The sequence below is a fragment of the Scardinius erythrophthalmus genome (assembly GCF_964197995.2).
Source record: "Scardinius erythrophthalmus genome assembly, chromosome: 18".
In the NCBI taxonomy this organism is placed as follows: Eukaryota; Metazoa; Chordata; class Actinopteri; order Cypriniformes; family Leuciscidae; genus Scardinius; species Scardinius erythrophthalmus.
Window position 1 is genome coordinate 3,031,082 of NC_138238.1, and position 26,702 is coordinate 3,057,783.

The 26,702-nt window shown below is 39.7% G+C and overlaps 1 protein-coding gene across 1 annotated transcript; it reads left to right on the top strand.

Moving 5' to 3' along the window:
* The first annotated feature begins 19,832 nt into the window (after positions 1–19,832).
* LOC308706832 (uncharacterized protein) lies at positions 19,833–25,847 on the top strand. The gene is made up of 8 exons (XM_081392698.1): positions 19,833–19,895; positions 19,983–20,009; positions 23,216–23,626; positions 23,994–24,383; positions 24,468–24,539; positions 24,800–25,192; positions 25,330–25,658; positions 25,778–25,847. Exons 1-8 carry the CDS (start codon positions 19,847–19,849, stop codon positions 25,787–25,789), a joined length of 1,683 nt encoding a protein of 560 aa, XP_081248824.1. The 5' UTR covers positions 19,833–19,846; the 3' UTR covers positions 25,790–25,847.
* The last annotated feature ends 855 nt before the right edge of the window (positions 25,848–26,702 follow it).

Below are 26,702 nucleotides of genomic sequence, written 5' to 3' on the forward strand. Positions count from 1 at the left end.
CATCACTACACATAAGCACAGCCCTACACTTAGGGCTCGCGCACATAAAATCGACTCAGGTCGATTGTGCTTCCAACATAGTGAGAGTGCCCGCTTCCCAGTGCCCACGAACACTATGTCTAACAGATCACAGGCTCTCTGTAAAAACGAGACCTGTGAGCGCGCGCTCTGCTCAGGCAGACACCGCGCCCAAAGCAGTAAATGTGCCCGCTCCCAGCCCACATCTACTTGCTCACATGAGTCCTATGAGACTTTCTCAGTCCTCCCTCACTCAGCTAAGCACTGTAGTAAGGTCGAGGACGAGCGTTCCGCCCGCTGTATTAAGCGCGCGCCCCGCCTCAAATGCCACAGGCATAACGCCTATGTTTTTATCCCCCGAAGCGCCTCTGTCGCACGGCGAACAGAGCGCGCTCCGTATCCAGCCCCTAGCCAGCCATGCAGAAGCATGGGCAGCGCTTCCAGGGGTTTCGGACTGGGTGCTAGGCATTATAAAGAGAGGCTTCTCGCTACAGTTTTGTCGACGCCCTCCCCGCTTCACAGCGCGCGTCGGAACTACGGTTTCGTTGGAAGTAGCTCACCTACTTCGAGCCGAAATATCAAAACTGATAAGCAAAGGGGCGATAGAGCGCGTTCCCCCAGCTCTAAGCGAAGGGGGACTATACAGCAGATACTTTCTAGTCCCCAAAAAGGACGGCGGTATCAGACCCATACTGGATCTAAGACGGCTGAACAGAGTATTATTGAAACGCAGTTTCAAAATGCTCACAACCAGCAAAATTCTCGCGCATGTTCGCCGAGAAGACTGGTTCATGTCGATAGATCTGAAGGACGCGTATTTTCAAATACAGATAGCGTCACACCACAGGCGATACTTGAGATTCGCCTTCGGGGGTCAGACATACCAGTATACAGTCCTGCCATTCGGCTTGTCCCTAGCACCTCGTACATTTACGAAATGCAGGGACGCAGCGCTCGCTCCTCTCAGACTCAGAGGCATGCGAGTGCTGAACTATTTGGACGACTGGTTGATCCTAGCTCAATCACGATCACAGCTCGTGGAGCACAGAACCATTTTACTCGATCACCTCGAGAATCTTGGTATCACAGTCAACTGGACAAAGAGTTCATTGAACCCCAGTCAAACGATTTTGTTTCTGGGCGTCGTTCTGGACTCACAGTCTATGACAGCGCGGCTGTCACCACAGCGCGTGTTGATCATTCAGCGCGCGGCGAGGTCTTTCCGCCGCGGCGCTGTCACCCCGCTCAGGAAGTTTCAAAAGATGCTGGGTCTCATGGCTTCAGCATCGTCAGTTCTCCGGCTGGGCCTGCTCCGCATGCGCCCGCTGCAGTTCTGGTTGAAAACGCGGGTACCGCGCAGAGCGTGGGCGACCGGTCGATTACGCCTCAAGGTCGATCAGAGCTGTGTTTCAGCCCTGGCGCCTTGGACGGCGGACGACTGGTACCAATCAGGAGTAAGCCTGGGGACTTCCTCGAGAGTGAGGATGGTGTCGACAGACGCATCCACCTCGGGATGGGGAGCTCTGCTCGAGGGCAGACCGTTCTTCGGCCTGTGGTCGGAACGAGAAAAGCTCCAACACATAAACTGCCTAGAAATGCTGGCAGTGCACAACGCGATGACGCGTTTTTGTCCCCACATCAAGGACAAACACGTCATAGTCCGCTCGGACAACATGGCTGTGGTGTCCTACATAAATCGCCAGGGCGGTCTGAAGTCCATATCCCTGTACAGGCTGGCGAAACGCCTCCTATTTTGGGCTCAGCACAACTTACGCTCGCTGAGAGCAGTGCATGTCCAGGAACAATGTTCCCCCGGGCGAATGGTCTCTACACCCACAAACAGTCCGGCTGTTGTGGGAGAGATTAGGCAGAGCGGAGGTGGACCTTTTCGCGTCCCGCGAAAACGCGCACTGCCCCGCGTTCTTTTCAAAGACCGACAGCGCGCTGTCCCGAAGGTGGCCGCGCTGCCCGTTATATGTTTTTCCCCCCGTCTCCCTCCTGCCACAGGTGCTGGAACGGGTCAGGGAAACGAAATGCCCAGTCCTGCTTGTAGCTCCGTTCTGGGAGAACCAGATATGGTTCCCAGTTCTGATGCAGTTGACAGATATCGATCCATGGCCACTGCCGTTGAGGAGAGATCTCCTCTCGCAGACCGGGGGCTCGATTTGGCACCCACACCCGGAACTGTGGTCCCTTCATGTGTGGGTGCTCAACGGATACCCGTTGGTCTCACAGAGGGAGTCGTGAATACCATCACTCAGGCTAGAGCGCCGTCGACACGGCGGCTTTATGCTTCGAAGTGGTCGGTTTTCTCCGGCTGGTGTACAGCTCGGAGCATTTCACCCCTCGAATGTGAGGTAACGGAGGTTTTCTCCTTCCTACAAGAGCTGTTGGATAAGGGCAGATCCCCTTCCACGCTCAAAGTGTATGTGGCGGCTATTTCAGCGTTCTTTGGTTCAACGCTGGGTCAGTCGCTGGGAAGGAATGATTTAGTCATCCGCTTCCTCAGGGGAGCTAGGAGACTGAATCCGCCCAGACCTCCTTCAGTTCCTTTGTGGGACCTTTCTACGGTCCTGGCGGCCATGAAAGGTGCCCCTTTCGAGCCTATCCAGTCTATTAGCCTCAAACACTTGTCTTTCAAAACAGTGTTTTTGATGGCTCTCGCTTCAGTGAAGCGCATAGGCGACCTGCACGCGCTCTCTGTGAGCCCAGCGTGCTTGGAGTTTGGTCCTAATGACTCTAAAGTCATACTCAAACCTAAGCACGGCTATGTGCCGAAATCCCTCAACACGCCTTTTCGGGCTCAGGTCATTTCCCTGGCTGCCCTGCCGGCATCGAGTGAGGAAGGGGACTCGAGTTTTCTTTGCCCTGTTAGGGCTTTAAGAGCTTATATGTCCCGCTCTGCCGTCTTCAGACAGACAGAGCAGCTCTTTGTCTCGTTCAGTGGACGTTCCAAAGGAATGGCTGTTTCGAAACAAAGTCTATCCAGATGGATAGTTGACGCCATAGCGCTGGCGTATACTGCCAAGGGCATTCCATGCCCGTTGGGAGTCAGAGCGCACTCTACGAGAAGCGTTGCTTCTTCGTGGGCTTGGTCCAGCGGGATTTCCCTACAGGATATATGTACGGCGGCAGGCTGGGCCTCGCCGTCTACATTTATCAGGTTTTATAACCTAGAGGTTCCCGCCTTGCAGGCTAAGCTTTTGTCGGTGTAATCCGTTCAGCCGTCTAGTCAGACCGCTGAAACTCATGCGCTATGCGCTACCGACTATCTTGGGCAGAACTGTGTAAGACCCACATTTTCCGCATTAGTTCAGGTTCCCTACCCTGTCTATGTGATGTTATACTTGCGTCTGTGGACATGTCTATTCTACGACGCTACAGTTTAGGGAATTAAGGCTCCCACCCTTATTCCCTGACTCTGTGTGAGTCAATCTGGTGATTATGCACTGTATGCCTGAAATAGCTTCCGGTGATCAGTGTTTTTTATCCCAGCACGCACGGCGTTTTGCAAGGGGTTCCCGTAGCGTTTTGATAAAACGCAGTACGAGAGGACTCTCGTAAGAGAACGTACTCGGTTACTAACGTAACCTCGGTTCTCTCTAGAAGAGGGAACGAGTACTGCGTTCTCTGCCGTGCGTACGGTTCACTCTGGTTCGCTTCGGCGATCAAAATCAAGTGAGTCAGCCTTCTCGAGCTCCTTTTATAGAGGTAAGCCACGCCCGTTTCGGCGGGAAGTGGCGAGGAGGGCGCGAAGCGCCCTCATTGGCCTGATGCCATCTCAGGCCTCGCTCGATAGGCTTAAGCAGTTGCCGCAGAGCAGCCTATGAGCGAGCAAGCCGTCTCGCCATAGCTGTCTGCTGCTGCCGCAACGCGTTTTACATATATGAAAATTAAAGGATAATTTTTTGCTTCAGTGTTTCGTGAAAAGAGACTTTTCCCGTAGCGTTTTGATAAAACGCAGTACTCGTTCCCTCTTCTAGAGAGAACCGAGGTTACGTTAGTAACCGAGTACGTTATTTATAATGGAGGACCATACAAATGCTGAGTCACAGGACACCATCCTGTGTGCTGGATGGCAGAGGCAGGCTAAATACACATTTATTGCACAGATATTAACATAAATAAATACATAATATCTGTATTACATACATAATACATTACATACATAAACTCCAATGCCATCTTTCTCATGTTCGTCCAACCAAGGGATGCTGCTGTTCTTCTTTGCGCAATTTTTTTATCCCCCAAACTACTTCAGCGGAGCCTACACCAAACACTGATCCCTAAACCTACCCGTCATTGTAACTTTAACCAATAAAATTAGCTGGTTTGCGCCCAGTGGGATTTTTTTTTTTTTTTACTTTTTTTATAGAAAGTTTAAAAATACGGGAGAAATACAGGAAAATATTAAAACGGGATGATAGCGGGATAGCAAGGTAAAATACGGGAGAATCCCGGGAAAAACGGGAAGGTTAACAGGTACAGTATGAAAACAAGGTTGTAAATTTTGTTTGTTCAAAACTGTAACATTCGTTTGTTTGTTTGTTGTGTCAAGTTGCAGTTTGTTTGTAATAACAAACAAGTTCACCCGAAGGAAAACTCGATGAAGTGCTATTAGAAGACATCATGTCATAGCTGTTTGACACATACTGTAGCAGCGGCTACCGTAGATGCAACACACATTTGAAAAAGCGAGGCGCTGGAGAGCACTATTCGTTTGAATGCAAAATACAATTTCACCACTAGATGGGAGAAAATCCTACACAATGATCCAAAAGGTAAAAAAAAAATTCTTTCAGTAAAAGTATGAGAATGTTTAATGATAGTGCTATCTTTTTACTGCTATCTTCGCAATCGTTTTACTTATTTTCTATTGTGAAGTTATGACAATATGCTAGAGAATATGCATGAAAAGAGTCTTGCTATTTTACTTTTAATTCTAAAGGCTTTGAAGGATTGTTCAGTTGAATTGTTCTTTCCAAAAAGCAAGATGGGGTGAAGTTCAGTCAGTGGTCAGATTACAATTATTATTATTTTTTTATTTTTTTGTACTGTTTTTTTTAGTTATAGAAGGTGAAGAGAAAATGAAGTTAAAGAGCCAGTTGGACAGAGAGCAAGTTCACATTCAGGCAGTCCTCTGACACTGTCCTCGATTGAGAGCGTAATATTAATAACTGTTATTATTATTATTATTATTATTAATACAATATTGTGAATGTGTTTCTATTATTAAATATGTTTGGATTTGCCAACAAAATATTACAGATCAAATACTTAGAAGATATCTACATTTGATCATAAACAATAAGCATGTCAGTATAGTCAATAACCATATTGTGTGATTCAGATTACAAATTCCTATCAAACATGTTAAGGTAAATATATGAGCTATTATATGTATAATAAAGTAGAAAGATAAAGTATGAACGGTTTCTATGTGTAACCTGTAAAATGTAGCCTACTGATTGTGTTCCAGTTGGTCTCTAAGGGTTAAAATGCTGAACATGTGAAAGACTCTTTGGCCTGGTGTGTCATGTTGGAGTTTAGCCAGTATTTCAGTATAGCAGGTTTTAAATGTGTCAGTTGTACAATAGCTTATTTTTCATTGTATGTTGTAGTCAGGCCCACATTAAGAACATTAAGAAAAGCCACATCTTTAACACAGATATAGAATGTATTGTATCTACAGTATATAAAATATGAATATTCCAGGTTACAACATATTAAAAGCATAAATGCATTAACACCAAATATGAGGTCAACGCAAACAGGTTTCCAGAACAGCAACAACTTTTGCGCATAATAGTTTACTTTAAATAGGTTTAACATTAGAATGTCTTCTTTCTGGCTCTGTACGTTTCCTCATTAATGTTGCTGGGTTAAGTCCTTTAAACTGGAATAAATAAATTAATTACTGAACAAATAAAGGACAGAAACAAATAAAAATAAATATTTTTGAGAATACTGCAAATGTACTTAACAATATTAATATTGCATTATATTCCAAGGCTCTTAGTTGTTTTATATATATATATATATATGTTCAATAATAATATTAATAATAAAAAGTTTATTAGAACTGCACAGAAGAAAACGTCATAGCTTTGTCTTTAATTCATCCAGGCTATAAAGTTCTTAATTCTCCTTTGTAGTTGTCCTAATGAAAAGTTGCCATATTTATTGCTTAGAATCCGGAGTTTAAATGTAAGTTCAAGACACAGCTAAAAACCAAGCTCTCATTACCATGGTTGTATGGTTTCTATAGCAACAACAACAATACTAATAATAAACTATGGTATTTGTAATGAAAAACATCTTAAACACTATAAAACAAACAACCTCTATAAAAGTGACTTGTTTGCCCTAATATTACCCAATATTTAATGTAAAACTAATAATGTTAATATTAACAATAAATAACATAATGTCATATTTCTACACCTTTAGTAGCTGCATGGTAATTTCTGTGTGAATTGAAAAGCTTGTAATTATGTTGTGTACAGTTGACCTCAACACTTCAGTTTGCATGGAGCTGTTTGATCTGGTCTCGGTTTTACCACAGAGCAATTAGTTTAGCCGGTATATTCAGTATAACAGGTTTTTAAATGTGTACATTTGCTTATCCTTCATTGCACATCCATTTACCTTAGGCATACAAAAGCTTATGATGAACATTTGGGTCAAATTACTATCCATTTTAATTAAATTAGATGCTAATCAGAGATTGTTTAGGGAATAATTAAACAATATTCATCCTCTTAAGCGTGTTTCTCTAACACTTTTATACATGAGGTTTGAGCTTCACTGAGAGCCAGTATACGATCAGCTAATAATGTTCAGGTTTCATGCTGTACATTCATACATTTCATTCTGTTTGTCTTTATCGATGGTTAAATCATCTCGTCATAATTTTTAACCCTTTTACTTTTTATCACATGATCTGCATTCTTATGACTGATTTTAACATGATTATTTTGCCAATTTGTAAAAACATGCAGAAACTGCAATCACCATATTTGCCTTTGTGTGATAATGCAAAATAAAATAAAAAGACTGTTAATGTAGTGATGACAGTCACATACTGTAAGTAGTTTGAGAGATTCTCGATCAACTGAGAATCCCTCAGTTATTAATAGTGTGGCGGGTCCACACTAGCAACATTCTGTTGTTGGATGTGATACCCGCTTGGACTATCTGGCTGGATTTGGTACTTCCTTTCTCCTTTCTCTATACTGTTTGGATTTTTGACACTACATACATCTTCCTCTGATTTTGTGAATCGAACTTGAGAAGCCCTATCACCAATAGCACCAATAGTAGGACACGTTACTACTCAGCATCTCTGTTGTTTATCTGCACGTGTGCATAATTTCACGTGCAGCGTTTTTTTTTTTATTTAATTTTTTTATCTGTATTTATTTATTCTTATTTAATGTTTTGTGCATTTCATGTCAACATGTTTTGCTTTTTACTTGAGTTAGTTTTTATTGTCCTATTTCAGCATAGACCAGACAGTCATGATAGCTCAGACATCCACTTTATGCCTCCCCCACTTTCGCTGAGACTTTCACTGGTCCAGCTGGTTTATACAACTCCCCTAGAGATGCAATCTGTTTCTTTGTCACTCTACACATACGTCTACCCCCCCCCCCCCCAGGTTATACTCACTTCCCTATAACCTTGTCTGTAGGTTGATGAATATATTCCATTCTGCTCAAAAATCTTCTCTACATATTTACCCTGCCCAATGCTCTAAACGCCCTATCCTGAATGCCTTTTGCAGAATCCTCACACTGCACTTACTTTGCTCAGGTGATATTGAATTAAATCCTGGCCCTGTAGCAAATAATGTCATCTCAACCCCCCAGGAGCTCTCTCATGCAGACTTCTGTAATAGTAATAATTTGAAGTTCATGCATATTAACATCAGAAGCCTACTTCCTAAAATAGATTTATTTGTTGCCCTTGCACACTCAACTAACCCTGATATCTTGGCAGTGTCTGAGTCCTGGCTCAGGAAATCCACAAAAAATTCAGAAGTTTCAATCCCAGACTATAATATTTACCGTCAAGACAGAACTACTAAAGGAGGCAGAGTCATTCTTTACTGTAGACAGGCTCTACAATGCTCTGTCATTTTATCTAGGTCCCTGCCAGAACAGTTTGAGCTCTTAATTTTGCAAATCCACCTTTCTAGAAACAAGTCCCTGACTGTAGCCACCTGTTAGACCCCCCTCTGCACCCAGTTGTGCCCTAGACAACCTATGTAAACTGATTGCTCCCAATTTATCTTCTGAGATTTTACTGCTGGGCGACTTAAACTGGGACATGCTTAATGCTTCATCCAATTTACTTTCCAAACTTGATGCCCTCAATCTCACGCAAATCATTAACGAACCCACTAGATACAACCTAAAATCTGCAAATAAGGGCACCCTCATAGATATTGCCCTAAATAATATGCCCACTAAATACATCTCTGGTGTCTTTAGCCAAGACATCAGCGATCACTGCATAATTGCATGTGTCCGTAACGGGTCTGCAATCAAAAGGCCTCTTCTTATCATTAACAAACGCTCTCTAAAACATTTCTGCAAACAGGCCTTTCTATCTGATCTAGCCCAGGTACCCTGGAAGGATATCGACCTTATCCCTACAGTTAAGGATGCTTGGTCATTCTTTAAAAATGCCTTTTTAGCTGTTCTAAATAAGCATGCCCCTTACAAAAAGCTCAGAACTGAAAGTAGATACAGCCCGTGGTTTACTCCAGAACTCACCGCCCTTAGCCAAAATAAGAACATTCTGCAAACACATGCATACAGCGTTATGAACAATCATACACTCGTCGAACAATCCCCGAGACCGGCAACTCTTCAAGGAAGCCAGAAATCGATACACACAGGCGGTCAGGAATGCTAAGGCTAGCTTTTTCAAACAGAAATTTGCCATCTGCAATACTAATTCTAGAAAGTTCTGGGATATAGTAAAAACTATGGAGAATAAGAACACCTCCGTACAGCTACCACAGCACTAAAGCTAGATAATACTATCACCACTGACAAGCCCTCCATGGATGAGAACTTTAATAAGCATTTTGCCATGGCTGGTCATGCTTTTCATCTGGTGAACCCAACCCTAATTAACAGCTGACCCTAATTCTCCTTTGCCCATGTCCAGATAGCCGATGTTCTAAGGGAGCTACAGCATCTTGACCCCTTCAAATCATCAGGATTAGACAATCTGGACCCTTCCTTTTTAAAGTTGTCTGTGGTAATTATTGCTACTCCCATCACCAGTCTTTTTAACCTTTCTCTCAACTCATCAGAGTTACCTAAAGATTGGAAATCTGCTGCAGTAATCCCTTTATTCAAAGGAGGGGATAGCTTAGATCCAAACTGCTATAGACCAATCTCCATCCTCCCCTGCCTTTCATAGGTCTTCGAAAGAATTATCAATAAACAAATTATTCACCATTTCGAATCTCATAACAGCCTTTCTGACATGCAATCTGGTTTCCGAGCCGGTCATGGGTGCACTTCAGCCACACTTAAAGTCACAAATGACATCATAACTGCTATTGATCAAAGACACTATTGCGCAGCAGTCTTTATAGAGCTGGCAAGTCCCGTCCCTTCCGCAAAACCCCGCTGGACCTCAAAGTTGAAAAACCGTCAATGCAAGTGAATGGGAGAAAATAATTATTTTCTGGTCCCGTTTGAATTGTGCCATGAATGTGAACATATGTTGTCTGTGAATTTTTTATATAACTTTTCGTGTAAAGAATGATACAATTTAGCGGGTAGAAGTTTGATACGGTTAGACTTTGTGTGAGAGCACTTTGTGGACTACAACTCTTGACGCGTTTGAAACGTCAACACCACTCGCACACGGACACTAGCTCACGGATCCCGCAAAACATGGCTGTGTCTTTGGTGCACTTCACCGCCTTCTTTCAGGGAGAGGACAAAATCGTTGAGGTTGGCGAAAACCACGGGTAAGTCAAGTTTATGGGGTGACGTCACATAGGCGACATGTAGTCTTTCTCGTTATGTCTTTTCCACAACTGCTATCTGAAGAATCATACATATACTGTCAAACTCGTAACATGAAAAGTTATATTAAAAATTCACAGACAACATATGTTCACATTCATGGCACAATTCAAACGGGACCAGAAAATATTTTTTTTCTCCCATTCACTTGCATTGACGATTTTTCAACTTTGAGGTCCAGCGGGGTTTTGCTGAAGGGGCGGGACTTACCAGCTCTATTGACCTGACCAAGGCCTTTGACTCTGTCAAAGGCCTTGGTCAGCTGAAGGGGCGGGACTTACCAGCTCTATTGACCTGACCAAGGCCTTTGACTCTGTCAATCACAACATCTTAACTGATCGATTAAAGAACCTGGGTTTCTCAAATGATTGCCTTGCTTGGTTCACAAATTATTTCTCTGACAGGTTTCAGTGTGTTAAGTCAGAGGGCCTACTTTCCAGTCCTCTGGCTGTCTCCATGGGGGTGCCTCAGGGTTCAATTCTTGGGCCGACTCTATTTTCTGTATATATCAATGACGTTGCTCTTGCTGCAGGTGACCCTAACCCTAACCCTAACCCTATGCAGACGATACCATACTCTATACGTCTGACCCGTCGTTGGACACTGTGTTAAAAAACCTCCATGAAAGCTTTAATAATATACAACATTCCTTCCGTTCCCTTCAATTGCTTCTAAATTCTAGCAAAACTAAGTGTATGGTTTTTAATCGATCTCACACCTGCCTGTCCAATAAGCATCACCACACTAGATGGGTCTGCAATAGAGCATGTAGACAACTATAAATACCTAGGGGTCTGGTTAGACTCCTCACTTTCTTTCCAGACCCACATTAATCGGCTCCAAAATAAAATTAAATCCAGGATTGGCTTCTTATTCCGTAATAAAGCCTCTTTCACTTTCCCAGCCAAACTCGCCCTTGTGAAAATGACCATCCTTCCAATTATTGACTTCGGTGATGTTATTTATAGAACTGCTTCAAATTCTCTCCTTAGAAAACTAGATGTCGTATATCACACCGTCATCTGTTTTGTCACCAATGCTCCATATAATACCCACCACTGCAACCTCTACTGTCTAATCGGCTGGCCTTCATTGCATACCGACGTCAAAAACATTGGTATCATCTCATTTACAAATGTCTACTGTGTAAAACCCCACCTTATCTAAGATCATTAATCTCCAGAGCTACCCCCTCTATGAACCTTCGTTCAAGCAGGTATATCACTTTGACTGCTACTAAAGCCTGTACTTCCTTTGGCCGCCTTTCCTTCCAGTTCTCCGCTGCTAATGATTGGAATACACTTCAAAAATCTCTGAAGCTTGAATCCATTGTCCCGTTACCCACCTTCAAATTACTATTAGCGAATCTATTGTCTGAACATTGTACATGTTAACCCGACTCACACTTTTGCCATTAATACATTTATTTGTAAATTCTAATCTACCATGGCTGTCTCTGTTTTTGTTTTGATGTTTTTGCATATTCCCCATCCAGCAATGGTCACTTGCTATTTTGCATTTTGCCACTTTTCATATTGCTCTAAGCATAGCCACTTTGTACCCGAGTACCTCCTTATTAGACCTCTACACTTACTTCCTCCACTGACTGTATGGCACAGAGCAACGCCACTTTATCTACCAATCATTTACCTCCATATATTGACACCTTTTGCACTAATTGTATAAATTTGTAAATGTTTGATCTGCTGACCTGCATACTGCATTCCTATGCTTATTGTGTACTTCTTTGTCTTGTAATTACATGTGTAACTTTATGTTCTTTTTTACCTCAACGCTTTTATCTTGGCTAGGTCGCCATTGTAAATGAGAAAGTGTTCTCAATGTGCTCACCTGGTTAAATAAAGGTTAAATAAAAATAAATAAAATAAACTGCATTTGCAACAATTTAGAACAATTCAGGAATATATATATATTTTGTGCCTGTATGGGAGTTACGTTCCCCAGACCCATTTTTTTATAAGAAAATTAATACACAAATCTTTGCTGAAATGTATTGTGCTGTTGTTGTTAACAAGCCATGGTTAATTTGCTCTGCCTTAGGATTGCACGTGTCCTGGGACATGTGACGGTATGAGTGGGAAACCCACTGCTGAAACTTGCCCGGCCCTGATTTGTCCTCATGGATGAGGTGTTGGGACAGAGGCATTGCACCACCCCCCGTCCTCATTGCCTCAATCCCTGAGGACAGACCAGGGCAGAGTTCAGCAGTGTGTGACCAAGAAGAGGAGGAGCCAGGGGCAGCACCAGCAACAGCATCAGCACCAGCATCAGCACCATCATTAGCACCACGATGAAGGTGTAAGGACCATCCATTGGCCCAAAGACGGAATCCAACGGCCTGGCGAAGGTTTAAAGCGTGTATGTCTTTTCAGCGATCCAGTGAAGTTCACTTAATTTATTGGAACTTAGTTTTAGTATTACTTGAGCTCTATGCGTAATCTGACTCCAATTTCAAATGATAATCAAATTTAGATCGTATTTCTGATTAGAAAATAATCATAAATATTGATTATGAATTAATTTAGATCTTTGAATATTCTGAATATCCCATACTTTCAGTTATTAATTCATTATGGACCCAATGCCGCACAGAGATCACGTCGGCCAATTCGTGTTTCTCACGGACACAAACTTGTTAATTCTGATTTTAGTCAGAGGATGTAGGGTGTGCTAATACCTCTAAAGTCGGTCGCCTACTGCTTACTCGGGCTAGAGAGTGTAGTTTAATTTAGCCATTTCCATACAACTTGCTAAACCAGTGATAGACAGAAATCAAAAGATCTCCAGATGACGTGCCTACTGCTCCGTTCATACATGTGCCTTTAGTTTGACCTACCTTAACTAAGATTTGCGGTAGCACCAGCCTCCTTAATATATTAAAATAATGATTTCAGAATACTTCAGAATAAATCAAGATGTAACATTTATTTGTCAGGTAAAAATGTATCATGCCAATTACAGAAGTAAATGATTAAAAGCCAATTCAGAAAATACATGACATCATTTACTCAAAGATGACTCTAAAAGTAAGCAATGTTCTCCTGACAAAGACACACAGTAATGTGTCAGGATTTTCCAACAGGAAAATACTGACATGCATTACTGTGTGGGGGATGATCCTGGTAAAAGATTCCCAAAGATTGCTCTGTCCCCTCACCTTAAATACCAGACCAGAACAACAGGGGTTATACAAATGTTGTTTAGAGTTGTTTGGGCCAATCCATGTACCCCAGGGGGGTAGCACCTGGTTTCTTGAGATATCTTAAAGAGATCTCAGCCAGAGAGGAGATACAGGATTCTCCTAAGTTCTCAATCTTTCTCATTAAACCAATGACTGCAATGAAATTAAGACCATTTTACCAATCGCACTGAGACCCTTAAAATGATACCAAACATGAAAAGGAAAAAACAACACATTCACAAGATATGCGATATATAGACATTCTTAATTTAACTTTCAGTGACTTGAGGAGGGAGAAGAGAAGGGAGAGGGGGGATGAGTTGAAGTCAAACAAAGGGACAAGGAGATAAGTTTGGGCAGGACAAGGTTCTGTGCTCTGTCTTTGCTATCTGCTGTCCAGGGGGCATTTTATGGCATTATTGCAGGGTGAGTTTTGTTTTAGCAGGAAAATCAGTTCTTACAAAGGCGAGACAGAGAGGACGAGTTTTTGGACTTGATTAGAGAAGACATGGGACTGCAGAGGCGAGGAGAGGATGGACAGGCTGTTTTCTCTTCTTGAAAGAATGATTGAGAAATATATTCTTGTTTAACTTTTTTTCCACTTATATTTTTTAAAAGGAAAAAAAAATCTGTATTTATTTTTATGCAACTTTAAATGTGTAAATAAAAGAGAATTTATTGCTCTGGACATTGTTTATTTTTGTAATGACAGTCATAATTTCTACATGAAACAAATTCTTCTATACCTTTTAAAATATTTTCAACATATGTTAAACATATTTAAATCAACATATGGGCTCCACAATAGAGACCCTGGTAAGGCCTCTGCTGGTGGGACATCATCTGGGATGGTCTCCAGAGTGTTTGACTGCATATTTTCACTGTCCACTAAGTTGTCTACCTGCTGGTTTGCAGGGCTGACTTATGAAATAAATATTGAGATACTTTATTACACTAGTACTTTTAATAACCACTACCGCATTGGGGAAAAACTACTAGTCATATATTTCAAACCTTAGTTAAGCAAACTTATCTTGCATACTCTAATGTACTGAAGGTATCAAGAGTAAAAGTAAAGGAATTCTGCAGGAAAAAAACCTTGTCAGGGTTTTTATGATGTTTTGCATTTATATTACTGCATATGTTTATTTTATTTCTGAATATTTTCAAGGTTGATACATTTAAACTATATACTTTTGTGTAGTTTAATGTAAAACAATGCATCACAATGTAAAATAACAATTTTGTAGTGTTGCTGTCCTGTGTGGGAAAATTACTTTGAGTATTAACAAAGTATGTAGTTCCTTACATACCACCACTGGTTATTTTGAACAAAGTAACAAAATGTAGGCCTGTTGCCACAATATTAACAAATTGTTGCTAACTACAGCTCTGTCCCATTTCAAAGGGCGCATCTGAAGCGCTCGGACCGGTCTAGCCTATTGTTCTTGTCGCCTAGCAACAGTGAGTGACAGCTGCCGATGAAGAGCGGGAGTAATATTTGCACTGGACTTTTTATATTCAACTGGGTTTTATATTCAAATAGGGTTGAAAACCTGTGTAAATATATTTACCATGGTCCATTTATGTGCATAATAAAAAGAATACACTAGCCTACAAAATCACATCAAGGTAAGATATAAATGAACATTTGAATCTTCGGCTAAGCCGAAAGTACATGACCTGAAACATACTTACCATGTCCTCCAGTAAAATATAAAACATAAAAATGACAATAGCCAATTCTGGCTCCATAGCTGTTTATTTAATTATATCAAATGAATTATCAGGATCGGCGTTTTTGACTGTGTTCTCTAATTTGCCCACATCACAGTGTGGGTAGGGTTTAGGGGTGGGGTTGGGTGAAGGCCATCATTTTCATTGCATGATTTATATACACCCACCAGTTTGAAAACACCCACAAATTTAAAAACGCCCACTTTTGGCGTGAAACTGAACTTTCTTGGTGTGATTTATGTTTATTTGTAACTAGTGGCTTAGAGAGCTATTCCGGGGGAAAATAAAATAAAAATACTATTATTTGACAAGATAACCTTGTCTGGCGCCCGAACTAGTATTTTCTTTTAAGACAAGAATTCCAAGGCACTCGAATGTCAGTGAAAAAAGTTAAAAAGCCTTTATTTCATTCTTGGCTTACTTTAAAAATTGGTGAGAAGTACACCTACGCGTTGCGGCTACATCACCTACGCGTTGCGGCTACATTTGATTAATTAGCTGTTGTTAAATGAACTGAGACGTTGTTTGTTATACACACCCTGATGAAGGCATGTAGCCGCAACGCGTAGGTGTACTTCTCACCAATTTTTAAAGTAAGCCAAGAATGAAATAAAGGCTTTTTAACTTTATTCACTGACATTCAAGTGCCTTGGAATTCTTGTCTTCAGAGATATACTATCCCACAACCAAAGAGCACCGCGATTTTATACCCCATGCAGCACTTTTGTTTTTGCCTTAAACTTTGTAGTATTTTCTTTTATTTGTTGATTTAAATTCTAGCCCTGGTCTAGATCAGTTATTTTAGGCAGTCAGCAGTGAATGCATGGACACTGAAGACTTTGATCATTTTTTGCAAAGTGAGTTGTAATAGTATCTATAAAAGCCACTGTTCACTGTGGGTAAGAACTATCACTTTGCATGTGACCATGTTGCTCAACAATGTATTTTAACGGAACATGTTGCTTCACAAATGTGTTTTCTATTGCAAATCGAGTATTAGTCTTTTTATATCATTATTTTTGTTTGTTTTTGGTTTTGTAGCTTTGTGCTGAGTTCCAACGCATCACAAACGTCAACATACGGAACCAGTTCTGTGCTGTGCTTGACCAACATACACCTGGACTGGTGGCCTTGTATGGGCGGCACGAACCGGAAAGATATCAGAGGCGCTGCATGACATCTTAAAGATTTATGAACTCCAGGTGAGTTAAAGATGAACTTTGAGCTTCAGGTCCCACTGGACAGCAGGGCCCCAGGGTGTCATTGTCTAACACTTTGCCAAATGCCATGAAATGTGGTCAGCTCATCCATACTGAAAGAAGAATGAAATCTGTTATATTCATTTTTGCTTGGTCTTCCAGGAAGTGCACGATGTCTAGGCTATATGAAGCGTACTGTAGCCCTTCGTGCCCTCCCGGTATACCTGCGTGAGGAGGACCCACAGTTCTTTAAGATGCTCAGTTCCTGATTATCTTGTTCCTGTTTGATATGTAGAGATACATACGTACGCACACACACACACACACACACACACACACACACACACACACACACACACACACACACACACACACACACACACACACACACACACACACACACACACAACCATACACTAAATGAGTTTAACAAGATGTTAGTTATATTTATAGCTAGAGCAGAGGTGTTTATTTTGTGCTGTTTCTATGTAGGTTTTCATTCCAACTAAATACTTCACCAGGTAATTTCACTGGTTAACACACAGCTATTGGGTAGGTGATGAAACTAGTATGCGACTTGAGTCACTTAGCGCATCATGGCACATGGTTAGACACCTCTGAGCTAGAACAAAGTTTTAAAAAATTAATGCTGTTGATGTTCTGACATGTTTGTATAAAGCATTTTTAAGACTGAATGAAAGAAAATGTAGAGCTGAAGTAAAAATGTTTTTTGTAGTTTTAACTTGTACATTTTATAAGCTTGTGGGTTATACACAAGTATATTTTTTTGAGTTAGTAGATTTCTATCAAAATAATTAAGTATGGAGAAACTAAAAATGTGCGAGTGTTAAACAATATTTTTAAGCACAGTGCACTTAAAAAAAATGTAAAATTTTTAATAATTAAGTTTGATTAGATTGTAACTTTTAAAAAAATCTAAATTTAAATTAAAAAAAATCAAAAATTAAGTTAGTTACCTCAAAAGTTATTACGTAATCAGTTTCTGCAAAAGTTTTGAGTACTATGAACTTATTGGTGTTTAGCTCGTAAAAATGACAGTAAACCTGAATATCAGGTTAGGAAACACACAATACTTCTCATGAGATGCTCATACTTTACTGTAGTTCAGAAGATGAAATGTTCTTTATATTAGTGCCAGATTTACTGTGTGAATTTAAACTCATAATACATGAACTAATCTTCATTTATTCAGCTTGTTAAAAAATGATCAAGCTCTCAAGCTTCTCATGATCCCCATTTTGACAAGGGAGTATCCAAATGACATAATAATGTCATGACTAATTAATCAAACCATACTGTTCAATTCTTTACCCAAAACTCTTGACATACATATACAAAGCATTGCACATTTGATAACTGGTAAGAATATAGATCCAAATGAACATGGTGAGACATCAAGTTTAAATATTACTGCTTATTTAACTATATGTGTAAATGAATATGTGTGTGTATACAAATATATATGTTTGTACATTTACATGACACTCACTGTGTGTTTTAAGGAACTATTTTTGTACATTTATTAAATAGATAGATAAGATACTTTTATTCATCCCGAAGGCAGGCATCCAGCAGCTTAGACAGCACATATCCACATATATCACTCATACAATAAAATTAATAATAATAATAAAACATATATATATGTATATATATATATGTATATATATATATATATATATATATATATATATATATATATATATATATATATATATATATATATATATATATATATTAAAAAAATATTAACTATGACTATGAATATGAACTATTAGCTGGCTATGAATGAATAAGGACAATACATGACAGAGAATAAACTATAAGATGAAGATGTTATGGATGTTAGATGTTATGACCAAAGTCTAGATTGTGTAGGAGGGCTAAAATAGCCTACACGATAATTGTACAACAGTCAAAGTAATAGAGAGAGAGACAACTGAGAGACACAGACTCTTGCTTAAAAGTCCATCTCCCCCCTACCCCTTTGTGTGGTATTGAAGAGCTGGATGGCCCTGGGGACAAAGGACCTCCTCAACCTGTCTGTAGAAGTCTGCCACTGAACATGCTCCTCTGTCTAATGCACGTGCTATGTAGTGGGCAGCATCCTGCTCATGGTCCGTTTCTCTGCAGTAGCTGTGAGTGACTCTAGCTCAATGCCGACAACAGAGCCAGAGCCGACAACAAAACATCCTGAGTAGCTTACTGCAGATATTGAATGACCGCAGCCGCCTCAGGGCATCCGAGTTGGCTGACCAGTTCAGTTTATTGTCCAAGTATAGCCCCAGGTACTTATATGTGCTGACCACCTCCACATTGATCCCCTCAATGGAGAGTGGTAGCATGTGTGGCTTTGATATCCTAAAATCCACCACCGACTCCTTGGTCTTTGTTGCATTCAGCTGCAGATGGTTGAGCCTGCACCATTACACAAAGTCATTAACCAGATTCCTGTACTCGTACTCCTGTCCATCCCTGATACACCCCACAATTGCAGTGTCATCCGAAAACTTCTGCATGTGGCATGACTCCGAGTTGTAGCTGAAGTCAGAAGTGTACAGGGTGAACAGGAACGGTGAAAGCACAGCCCCCTGAGGCGCTCCAGTGCTACATACCACAGTCTCGGAGAAACAGTCCTTCAGTCTTACGAACTGTGGTCTCTCCGTCAGGTAGTCTGTTATCCAGGATACCAGGTGAGCATCAAACCCCATCTGCACCAGTTTATCCCTCAATCTGACAGGCTGAATGGTGTTAAAGGCGCTAGAGAAATCAAAGAACATGATTCTCACAGCACTTTTCCCCTTGATCAGATGAGAATGCACTCTGTACAGTAGGTATATAATGGCATCATCCACGCCCACCTTCTCCTGGTATGCACAATGAAATGACTTTCAAAAAGGTGAGTTACTCTGTTTTGGTTGCTACTTGCTACTGTAGACATCAGTGTTTATTCTAGGACTATAAACTTTTATTTCAGTACTTCTGTGATCATTTCAATATCTGTAACACAGAAATACCGATACTGTGTTGTTGAAATATTGTGAAAGTAGCCTAAAGCTGTTTCATATTGACAACTGCTCTCTCAGCAACAGCGCAAACAGATTTGAATGTTCCAGTGTGAAGTTTTTGTCATTTAGAGACAAGATCGCCTGGGTGTTTGAATCGAGATCGTCTCTTCTCTCTCTCTCTCTCTCTCTCTCTCTCTCTCTCTCTCTCTCAAAACGTATATGAGTAGCGCGAGCGCTTTCATTACTATTTTAATATTCATGAGGTGAGTGTGAGACGTCGCTATTAAAGGATAAGCTCCCAGCACTTCGCCGACACATCGGCCCAGAACCGTTTTTGGGACCGAAACTTGGGAATTTCGCACGGTTCAAGTTTTTAAAAAAAAAACACAGGTAAAGTTACTTCTGTTTTATCCCTTTAGGCTCTAATGAGTTTAGCTGCTTCTTATATTATGTAAAAGTGTGTTATTTAAATATTTAAGTGAATGTTATAGTTCTTTTACAAATGTGCACAACAAAGAAAGAATAAAATACAAAATATAAGAAACATTTCATGAGTGTGTGTGTGTGTGTGTGTAAAATATGTGTGTGCAGGTGCCGTTCGTCACAATGAGGTTTCTAATCTCACTGTGTGTGTCACTACTGTTGCTGATTAATGGTGAGTGTTTTATAATCTGTCTTATAAAATTACAGATTTTTTTTTTCTCAATAATAAACAATTGTGCTTATATTGTGTTTTTAACAGATGAAATAACCAATGGACAAACAACAGGTACAATCATTCTTTCACTTTTATTTGGAGTCACGTTTATTTGGAGTCACATGAGATTATTACTGAATTTATTTATTACCCAATTATTATTATTATTATTATTATTATTATTATTTTAACTTTATTTATTTATTATTTAACATACACTGCAGTTCTGTTGTAACACATAAGTTTTAAAACGAAACGCCCAAGCCAGGCACATTGTGTTTGGAATTTGTGACATTTATGAACTGCACAAATCTCCAACACTTGCTTGTTTTGCGTTCAGTCATTATAGCGAAACAAAGCCCTTGCAACACATTTCCATCCAAAGTGATCATGTGCTCTAGTAAGCCGGGGACCCCAGAGTATAAAGTAAGAGGGATCCCATGATTGAGTCAAACATCTAGAAATAATTAAGCAAAATAACAGGTATTCCTCAGATACTGTATTGATACAATTCACGAGTTATGTCGTTGTTCTGGAAATGCTCCTCTAGCTGAGAATTACTGAAGAAAGCAGGTATCCACATTGAAAGTTTGCTGTATAAACACAATAAAAAGCATTTCCAAAATTGGGTACTATGAGATGACACTATTCATAAATAACTCACTAATTCATAATTCACACAGAGCATAAATAACCCCAAAAGCTTGATTATTTCTGCAGCAATATTATAGACGTGTTATTATGTCTGTATTATGTAACATATGTTGCCTTGATCAAAATTGTTCATTAACTGGAACATTAACTGATAATATTTGTGTGTATATATGAGTTATTTAGTATTGTATTTATTAACCTGCTTTAAAAACATTCCAGTAAACACAGCTAATAGCGATTAGAAGTGAAAAGGGGAGAAAATTACATTTAAAAGCATCTGTTGCACACACACAAGAGGCTGTTTTTCTGGTGGCACATAGTTGTTATTTCTGTCACACACTGTAAGATCTGCAAGTTCAACAAAGACAGCAGTATATTAGTGTCTGTATCACACAGTGTTGAAATAGCTGGCAGTGTGACTTCTTCAGGTCAACAAGTGAAACACTCTTTCAATAAACTCATTACACATTCATCTGTTATAAAGCATGGTCACAGAAAATCATAGACAGAAATAGCTGGCAGTGTGACTTCTTCAGGTCAACAAGTGAAATGCCCTGGCCTGCGGCTCTCCACTGCCCCCTAGCGTCACCCTCCAGCATTCGCAAGTTTAAGTGATATTAACATAGACATGGTAACCAACAATACATAATAACAATAACACATATGAATAACAACACATAAGAGTATTTTAATCTGTATGACTACACATCCATGTGAAAACAAACCTGGAAAGAGACGTGAGGATTTAGGGAGGAAAACGAGAGATTCTTAGTGCATTCCAGTGAATTATTCATGTGATAAATCGTAAATTAAATGGAGAGAGCAGACCACAAATGCGCAGGATATGTTGTATTTTGTCATACTATTACAGCGGAATACAAAGAAAAAAATAATTGTGAGGAAAAGAAAGCAGTGTTTTTGACATAAATATTCTTGTTGTAAGCTACCACATCACATTAAAATACCCAGTGTTAAGTTATTCTGCTGATGTTTGAAAATAGAACATGAAGAAAATTTGACAGCAGTCAAATTGACAGATATAAGGATTATTTACACTGCGTCCACTGGCACTGAACGAGCAGAGCGAGCGTTTTCAATTTATTTCTATGGAAGTTGAGCTTTTAGGGATTGACAGCGGACCGGAGAAAGCGCTGAGAGCGGCCGAGAGCGTCAAAAGGTTGGGCGGGTACAAAAAAGACTCTTGACGCAAAGCATCAATTTGTAAACAAAATGTTTTACACACTAAATCCAGCATACACCCTCAATAGAGACACAGCCCGAACCTCACAGTGATTGGCTGTCGACCGCGTTGTTCGCTTGATATTTGCATAAAGCCTTATAATTTCACCTGTCTCCACAGCGCGAGTCTCCGCAGACTGCGCGCGCACCTCCCCAAACGGACGAGGTGTTTATACCAGGGGGCCAATGTTTCATAAAACACTGAAGCTTCCCCGGGCGCCGCCATTGATTAGCAGACCATCACCTGCTGTTAGCATTCCATTGACTCTATTCATTTTGGTGTTACTCTGACAGCGAATATCTTTACATCTGAGGCATTTAAAGACTCCATTTGTCCATTATTTATTTCTAAAGAAACACGAAAATGTATAAAAGGCTCCATTTCCTTGTATCTTACTTATGGCCCCGTAAAAGCAGTTTTTGTAAAAATATGCTAACGATTGCGTCATAACCACGCGACTCTCTGTGTCACCGATTTTTTTTTTTTTTTTTTTTTTTTGCGGTTATTTGAGTTTTAATGCAGCATACATCATCTAATCATGACAATCCTTTCTATCGATTCCTCATGCAAAGACGAAGAGAAAATGGGGTGGATTGTGTCTGTAGGATGTATTGTTCAGATTCTATGTAGATTTAAAGTTTTAATTTTTCACAGCCAAAAATCAAGTACGGACACAAAAGATGATACAAAAAAATCACATGTGGGACAGTAATTTGCATGATGGGGAACATCACAATTCCTTTACTAGACAATTTAAGGATTACAAAAAATTAGGTTAAAAAAATATACCTTTCGGGTGCAGGTGACCCCCGCCCCCCGCCCCCCGCCCCAATTATGTATTGGATGTACAGTAGTTTGCGGTCTGGATGGGAGAAAGTGTGAAATATATGATTTTACAATGCTTTCTTTTTCCTTTACAATTGACAGTTATTTATTAATTTGTTTATTTTAAGTTTTATTTAGAATTTTTCATACAGTACAGCATCACAATATTTAATTATCTGAGGATGATCTTGAATGTTGTTCCACTTTTATATATTTTGTTTCAATGGGAAAATAATCGTATTTAAATATTTGAATCTCACATTTGTCATCAAAGTTCCTTATACTAAGTTCAACATTGTTATTTAAGTGGTGAAAATAAATATACAGTTCCTTAACACTCAGTTATGATCAAGGTGGCAGCTCTTTTTTAATTAGTGAGAGAGGGGTATAAAGGATACACTTGTTGTAGGTTTAGTCAGTTTATCTAATAATCCATTTTCAGTTTACCATCCCAATATCTTCTCTTTCAGACAGACACAGATGTTCGATGTTTACCTGTGCTCTTGTGTTTGACACCTCAGTGAATGAGTGAATGAGTCTTTTTTCTTTATTCTCTCAGAACCTACAACTGATCCATGCTATGATTATAACACTCTTGATGAATATTGGAGAGACATACGGCAAAGCCCATATCAGTACTCTGGACATGATGACACTCTTGTTGAATGGAGTGGCTGGTATCGGCTGTATCTGAATGGAGAAAGTGCCCAGATGTCTGAGTGGTGTGTGAGTAATACGGGATGTGGTGGTGACACTGCACTGTATCTCAACGGTTCTCATCCAACACTTGAGGATGGAGTGGAGACCCGTGAAGTCGTGGGAAATAATGCATGGTGGTGGTGGGGGTATTCCCGTGAGTGTGGCGCCTACAATTCCACATCCATCCGAGTCAAAGCCTGTCCAGGAGATTATTACGTCTATGAATTTGTCAAACCCATCATATCAGCTCCAAGGCCTATGTACTGTGCAGGTACAATTTTAACCCTTGTCTCTGGGATTTTTGTTATGATTTTTTATTTCACTATAATGAGTAAATGCTCTATATATTAGATCATTTAACATACTTTTTTTTAATGAAAATAATCATGTTTTAACTAGTTATAATCAGTGGTGTGCAGTCCATTATCTATTCTGTATAGTAGGTTATGTTACAGATCAATAGCACCTAGATCTTTTTGTAACGCAATTCCTCAAATTACACGTTATGCCATTTGTTCAATAATTAATATGTATACTGTATATGAACGTATCATAATATTACTCTACAGTCCTCTTGTGCCTATCTGCAGTCAAGTTTTTGTCTCAGAATAAAGCTTATTTTCATATCTCCATGACAGTTGCTTTCCAAAGCATCAGCAGTGATCCCTGCTACAACTATGAGTCTCTGGATCGTCCCTGGAGAGCCAACAATGAAAGTGGAGATTACATTTGTGATGAACTTTTCTCCTGGAATGGCTGGTACCGGCTTTTCTACTATGGAATGGACATCCGGATGTCAGAGACCTGTGTTAGTTCATACAGCTGTAACACATACATCAATCTGTGGCTCAATGATCCTCACCCTCAGATAGAGGATGGAGTGGTGACCAGGGAGGTCTGTGGTCGTTATTATTGGAGTAAATGCTGTGAATACAAGACAAAACCCATCAGAGTGAAAGCGTGTCCAGACAATTACTATGTCTATGAACTTGTGAATCCAGCATGGGGGTGTTCAGGATACTGTACAGGTACTGTACTTTCCTCATTTATTTAAGTATTTCAAACCTTTTTGTAAATTATTTCTGTCATGACATGAATTTCCTTCTTTTTAGATGTCAACTCTATTTCACAGGCGGTTTCCACTATAAGTCCAGATATAACCACTGGATCCAGTATCACCTCGAGTAAGTTGTAAATAATATATATGAACGAATATATGAGTGTTATTAAAAATGACAATTTTTTTTCAATGAAAGATTTGCATTACAGTTTAAATGGACATTTTTATGCATAAACATTTTCACTCTTACACAGTTGCATTGTGTATGAATGATTTATGAATCTCATGATTATTACAGTGTTTGGCTGGTTCAGATTTGCACATGTCAAGTTCTTCATTGTAATATAACTTGTTTGTTTTGGTCTCATCATCTCTCTCTAACAGATAATGAACCGTGTAATAACTACAACATACTCGACAACTACTGGAGAAGCACACTCAATTACTGGCCTAGTAATGGATTCATATCTGATCATGATGACACTCGTGTAGAATGGGATGGCTGGTATCGACTCTTCATTAATGGATCAAGTGCTCAGATGCCTGAGTGGTGTATGACTTACATGTCATGTGGAGGTTATATTTCTCTGTGGCTTGGTGACTCTCATCCTCGGATAGAAGATGAAGTTGTAACTCGTGAAGTTTACGGCTCCCGTAATGATCAGTGCAGTCGCTACAGATCCAACTCGATCCAAGTCAAAGCTTGTCCTGGAAATTATTATGTCTACAAATTAACCAGACCAACTCTTTCAATCCCAGATCCTGTATATTGTGCAGGTATATTCGTTCATCTTTATATTTGATGTGCTTATCATGAATTGTATTGGTTTGAATTCATATTATCATCTCAAATATATTTAATCTTCAATATATAATGAAGATTAAATATTCTCTTTCTCCTTTTTCCTTAATAGTATCTTTCTCCACCCCAATTGTCGATCCCTGCAACAACTATACCAGTCTGGATGAGGCTTGGAGAGCCACAGACAACTCTTATAGACAACTCTATAATAACAATGGTATGTGTGATTTTAATGTGGAGTGGAATGGCTGGTACAGGATGTTCTACAATGGTGAAAATACTCAGATGCCAGACTCATGTGTAAATCAAGGCATGTGTGGCACTTATGAACCACTGTGGCTCAGCGGCCCTCACCCACAGCTGGAAGATGGAGTGGTCACCCGTCAGGTCTGTGTCTCCACATGGAATGGCTGCTGTAACTACACATCCCACCCTATAAGAGTAAAAGCCTGTCCAGGAAATTACTATGTTTATGAGTTTGTCAAGACAATATTTTGTGGCGCTTACTGTACAGGTGAGCATTTACTTATACAATCCTCATTCTTTATTTTTTTTTTCAGGATTTTGTTTGAAAATTATTGATGTTGATTTAAAATGTTCCTAATACCAGAAGCCTCAAACCAGTCCATCACATCAGCGTCTACAACAACAGAGACGATCCCATCCATAGAATCCATGACTCCACCAATCACAACCACTGGTAAAGTCTTGTGTTGCTTCTTTAATAAACTCTCTTGAGCATCTTTTTGGACATGCTTTTTCTGAAACATGGATTATTGAATTGTTGAATCATTATTAAACATTGAAATGTTCCTGATTATCACATTAAGCAAATGCATTATAATTTCTACAGAAAAAGATAATAATAATAAAAACAAATCACATTAACAAGAAGTAATACAGCTCACAAATGAGTATGCAATTCAAACTCTTAAAATGGAAACAAAGAATGCATTTTTAGGCAAAGTGAAGTACTGAAGTGTTGTAAATAGTGAAAACTAAACCAGTTTCATAAACACATTTTGTAACACTAAACTTATTTAACCCCCAAACCCTAAAGTTGTTCCAAACCTGCATGAATTTCTTTTATCTGCTGAACACAATAGAATAAATATTTGTAACCAAACAGTTGAGGGGCACAATTGATTCCATAGTATTTTTTTCCCATACAATGGAAATCAATGGTGACCCAAAACTGTTTGTTAAAAAACATTCTTCAAAATATCTTCTTTTGTGTTCAGCAGAAGAGAGAAATTCATAGAGGTTGCGAAAAACTTGAGTGCGAGTTTATGATGACAGGATCATTTTAGGATAAATCTTCATTTACGCCTCGGCTCGCTTTACTTTGGCTGGGTTTGCTTTTCCACTGCAGTTTAGTACCGATATAAAATGGGTGGGATTATAGACTGATCGTTATAGTTGCACCAAATCCAATGACGCTGGTAGTGACGATTCTCTCTGACCAATCAGTGATCTGCAGTGTCA

Excerpts from the sequence above, each read along its gene's own strand:
- LOC308706832 (XM_081392698.1), top strand. The coding sequence starts at position 19,847 with ATGAGGTTTCTAATCTCACTGTGTGTGTCACTACTGTTGCTGATTAAT. Across the intron at positions 19,896-19,982 it reads ACTACTGTTGCTGATTAATG|ATGAAATAACCAATGGACAA; the intron begins GTGAGTGTTTTA and ends TGTTTTTAACAG. Across the intron at positions 23,627-23,993 it reads AAGGCCTATGTACTGTGCAG|TTGCTTTCCAAAGCATCAGC; the intron begins GTACAATTTTAA and ends TCTCCATGACAG.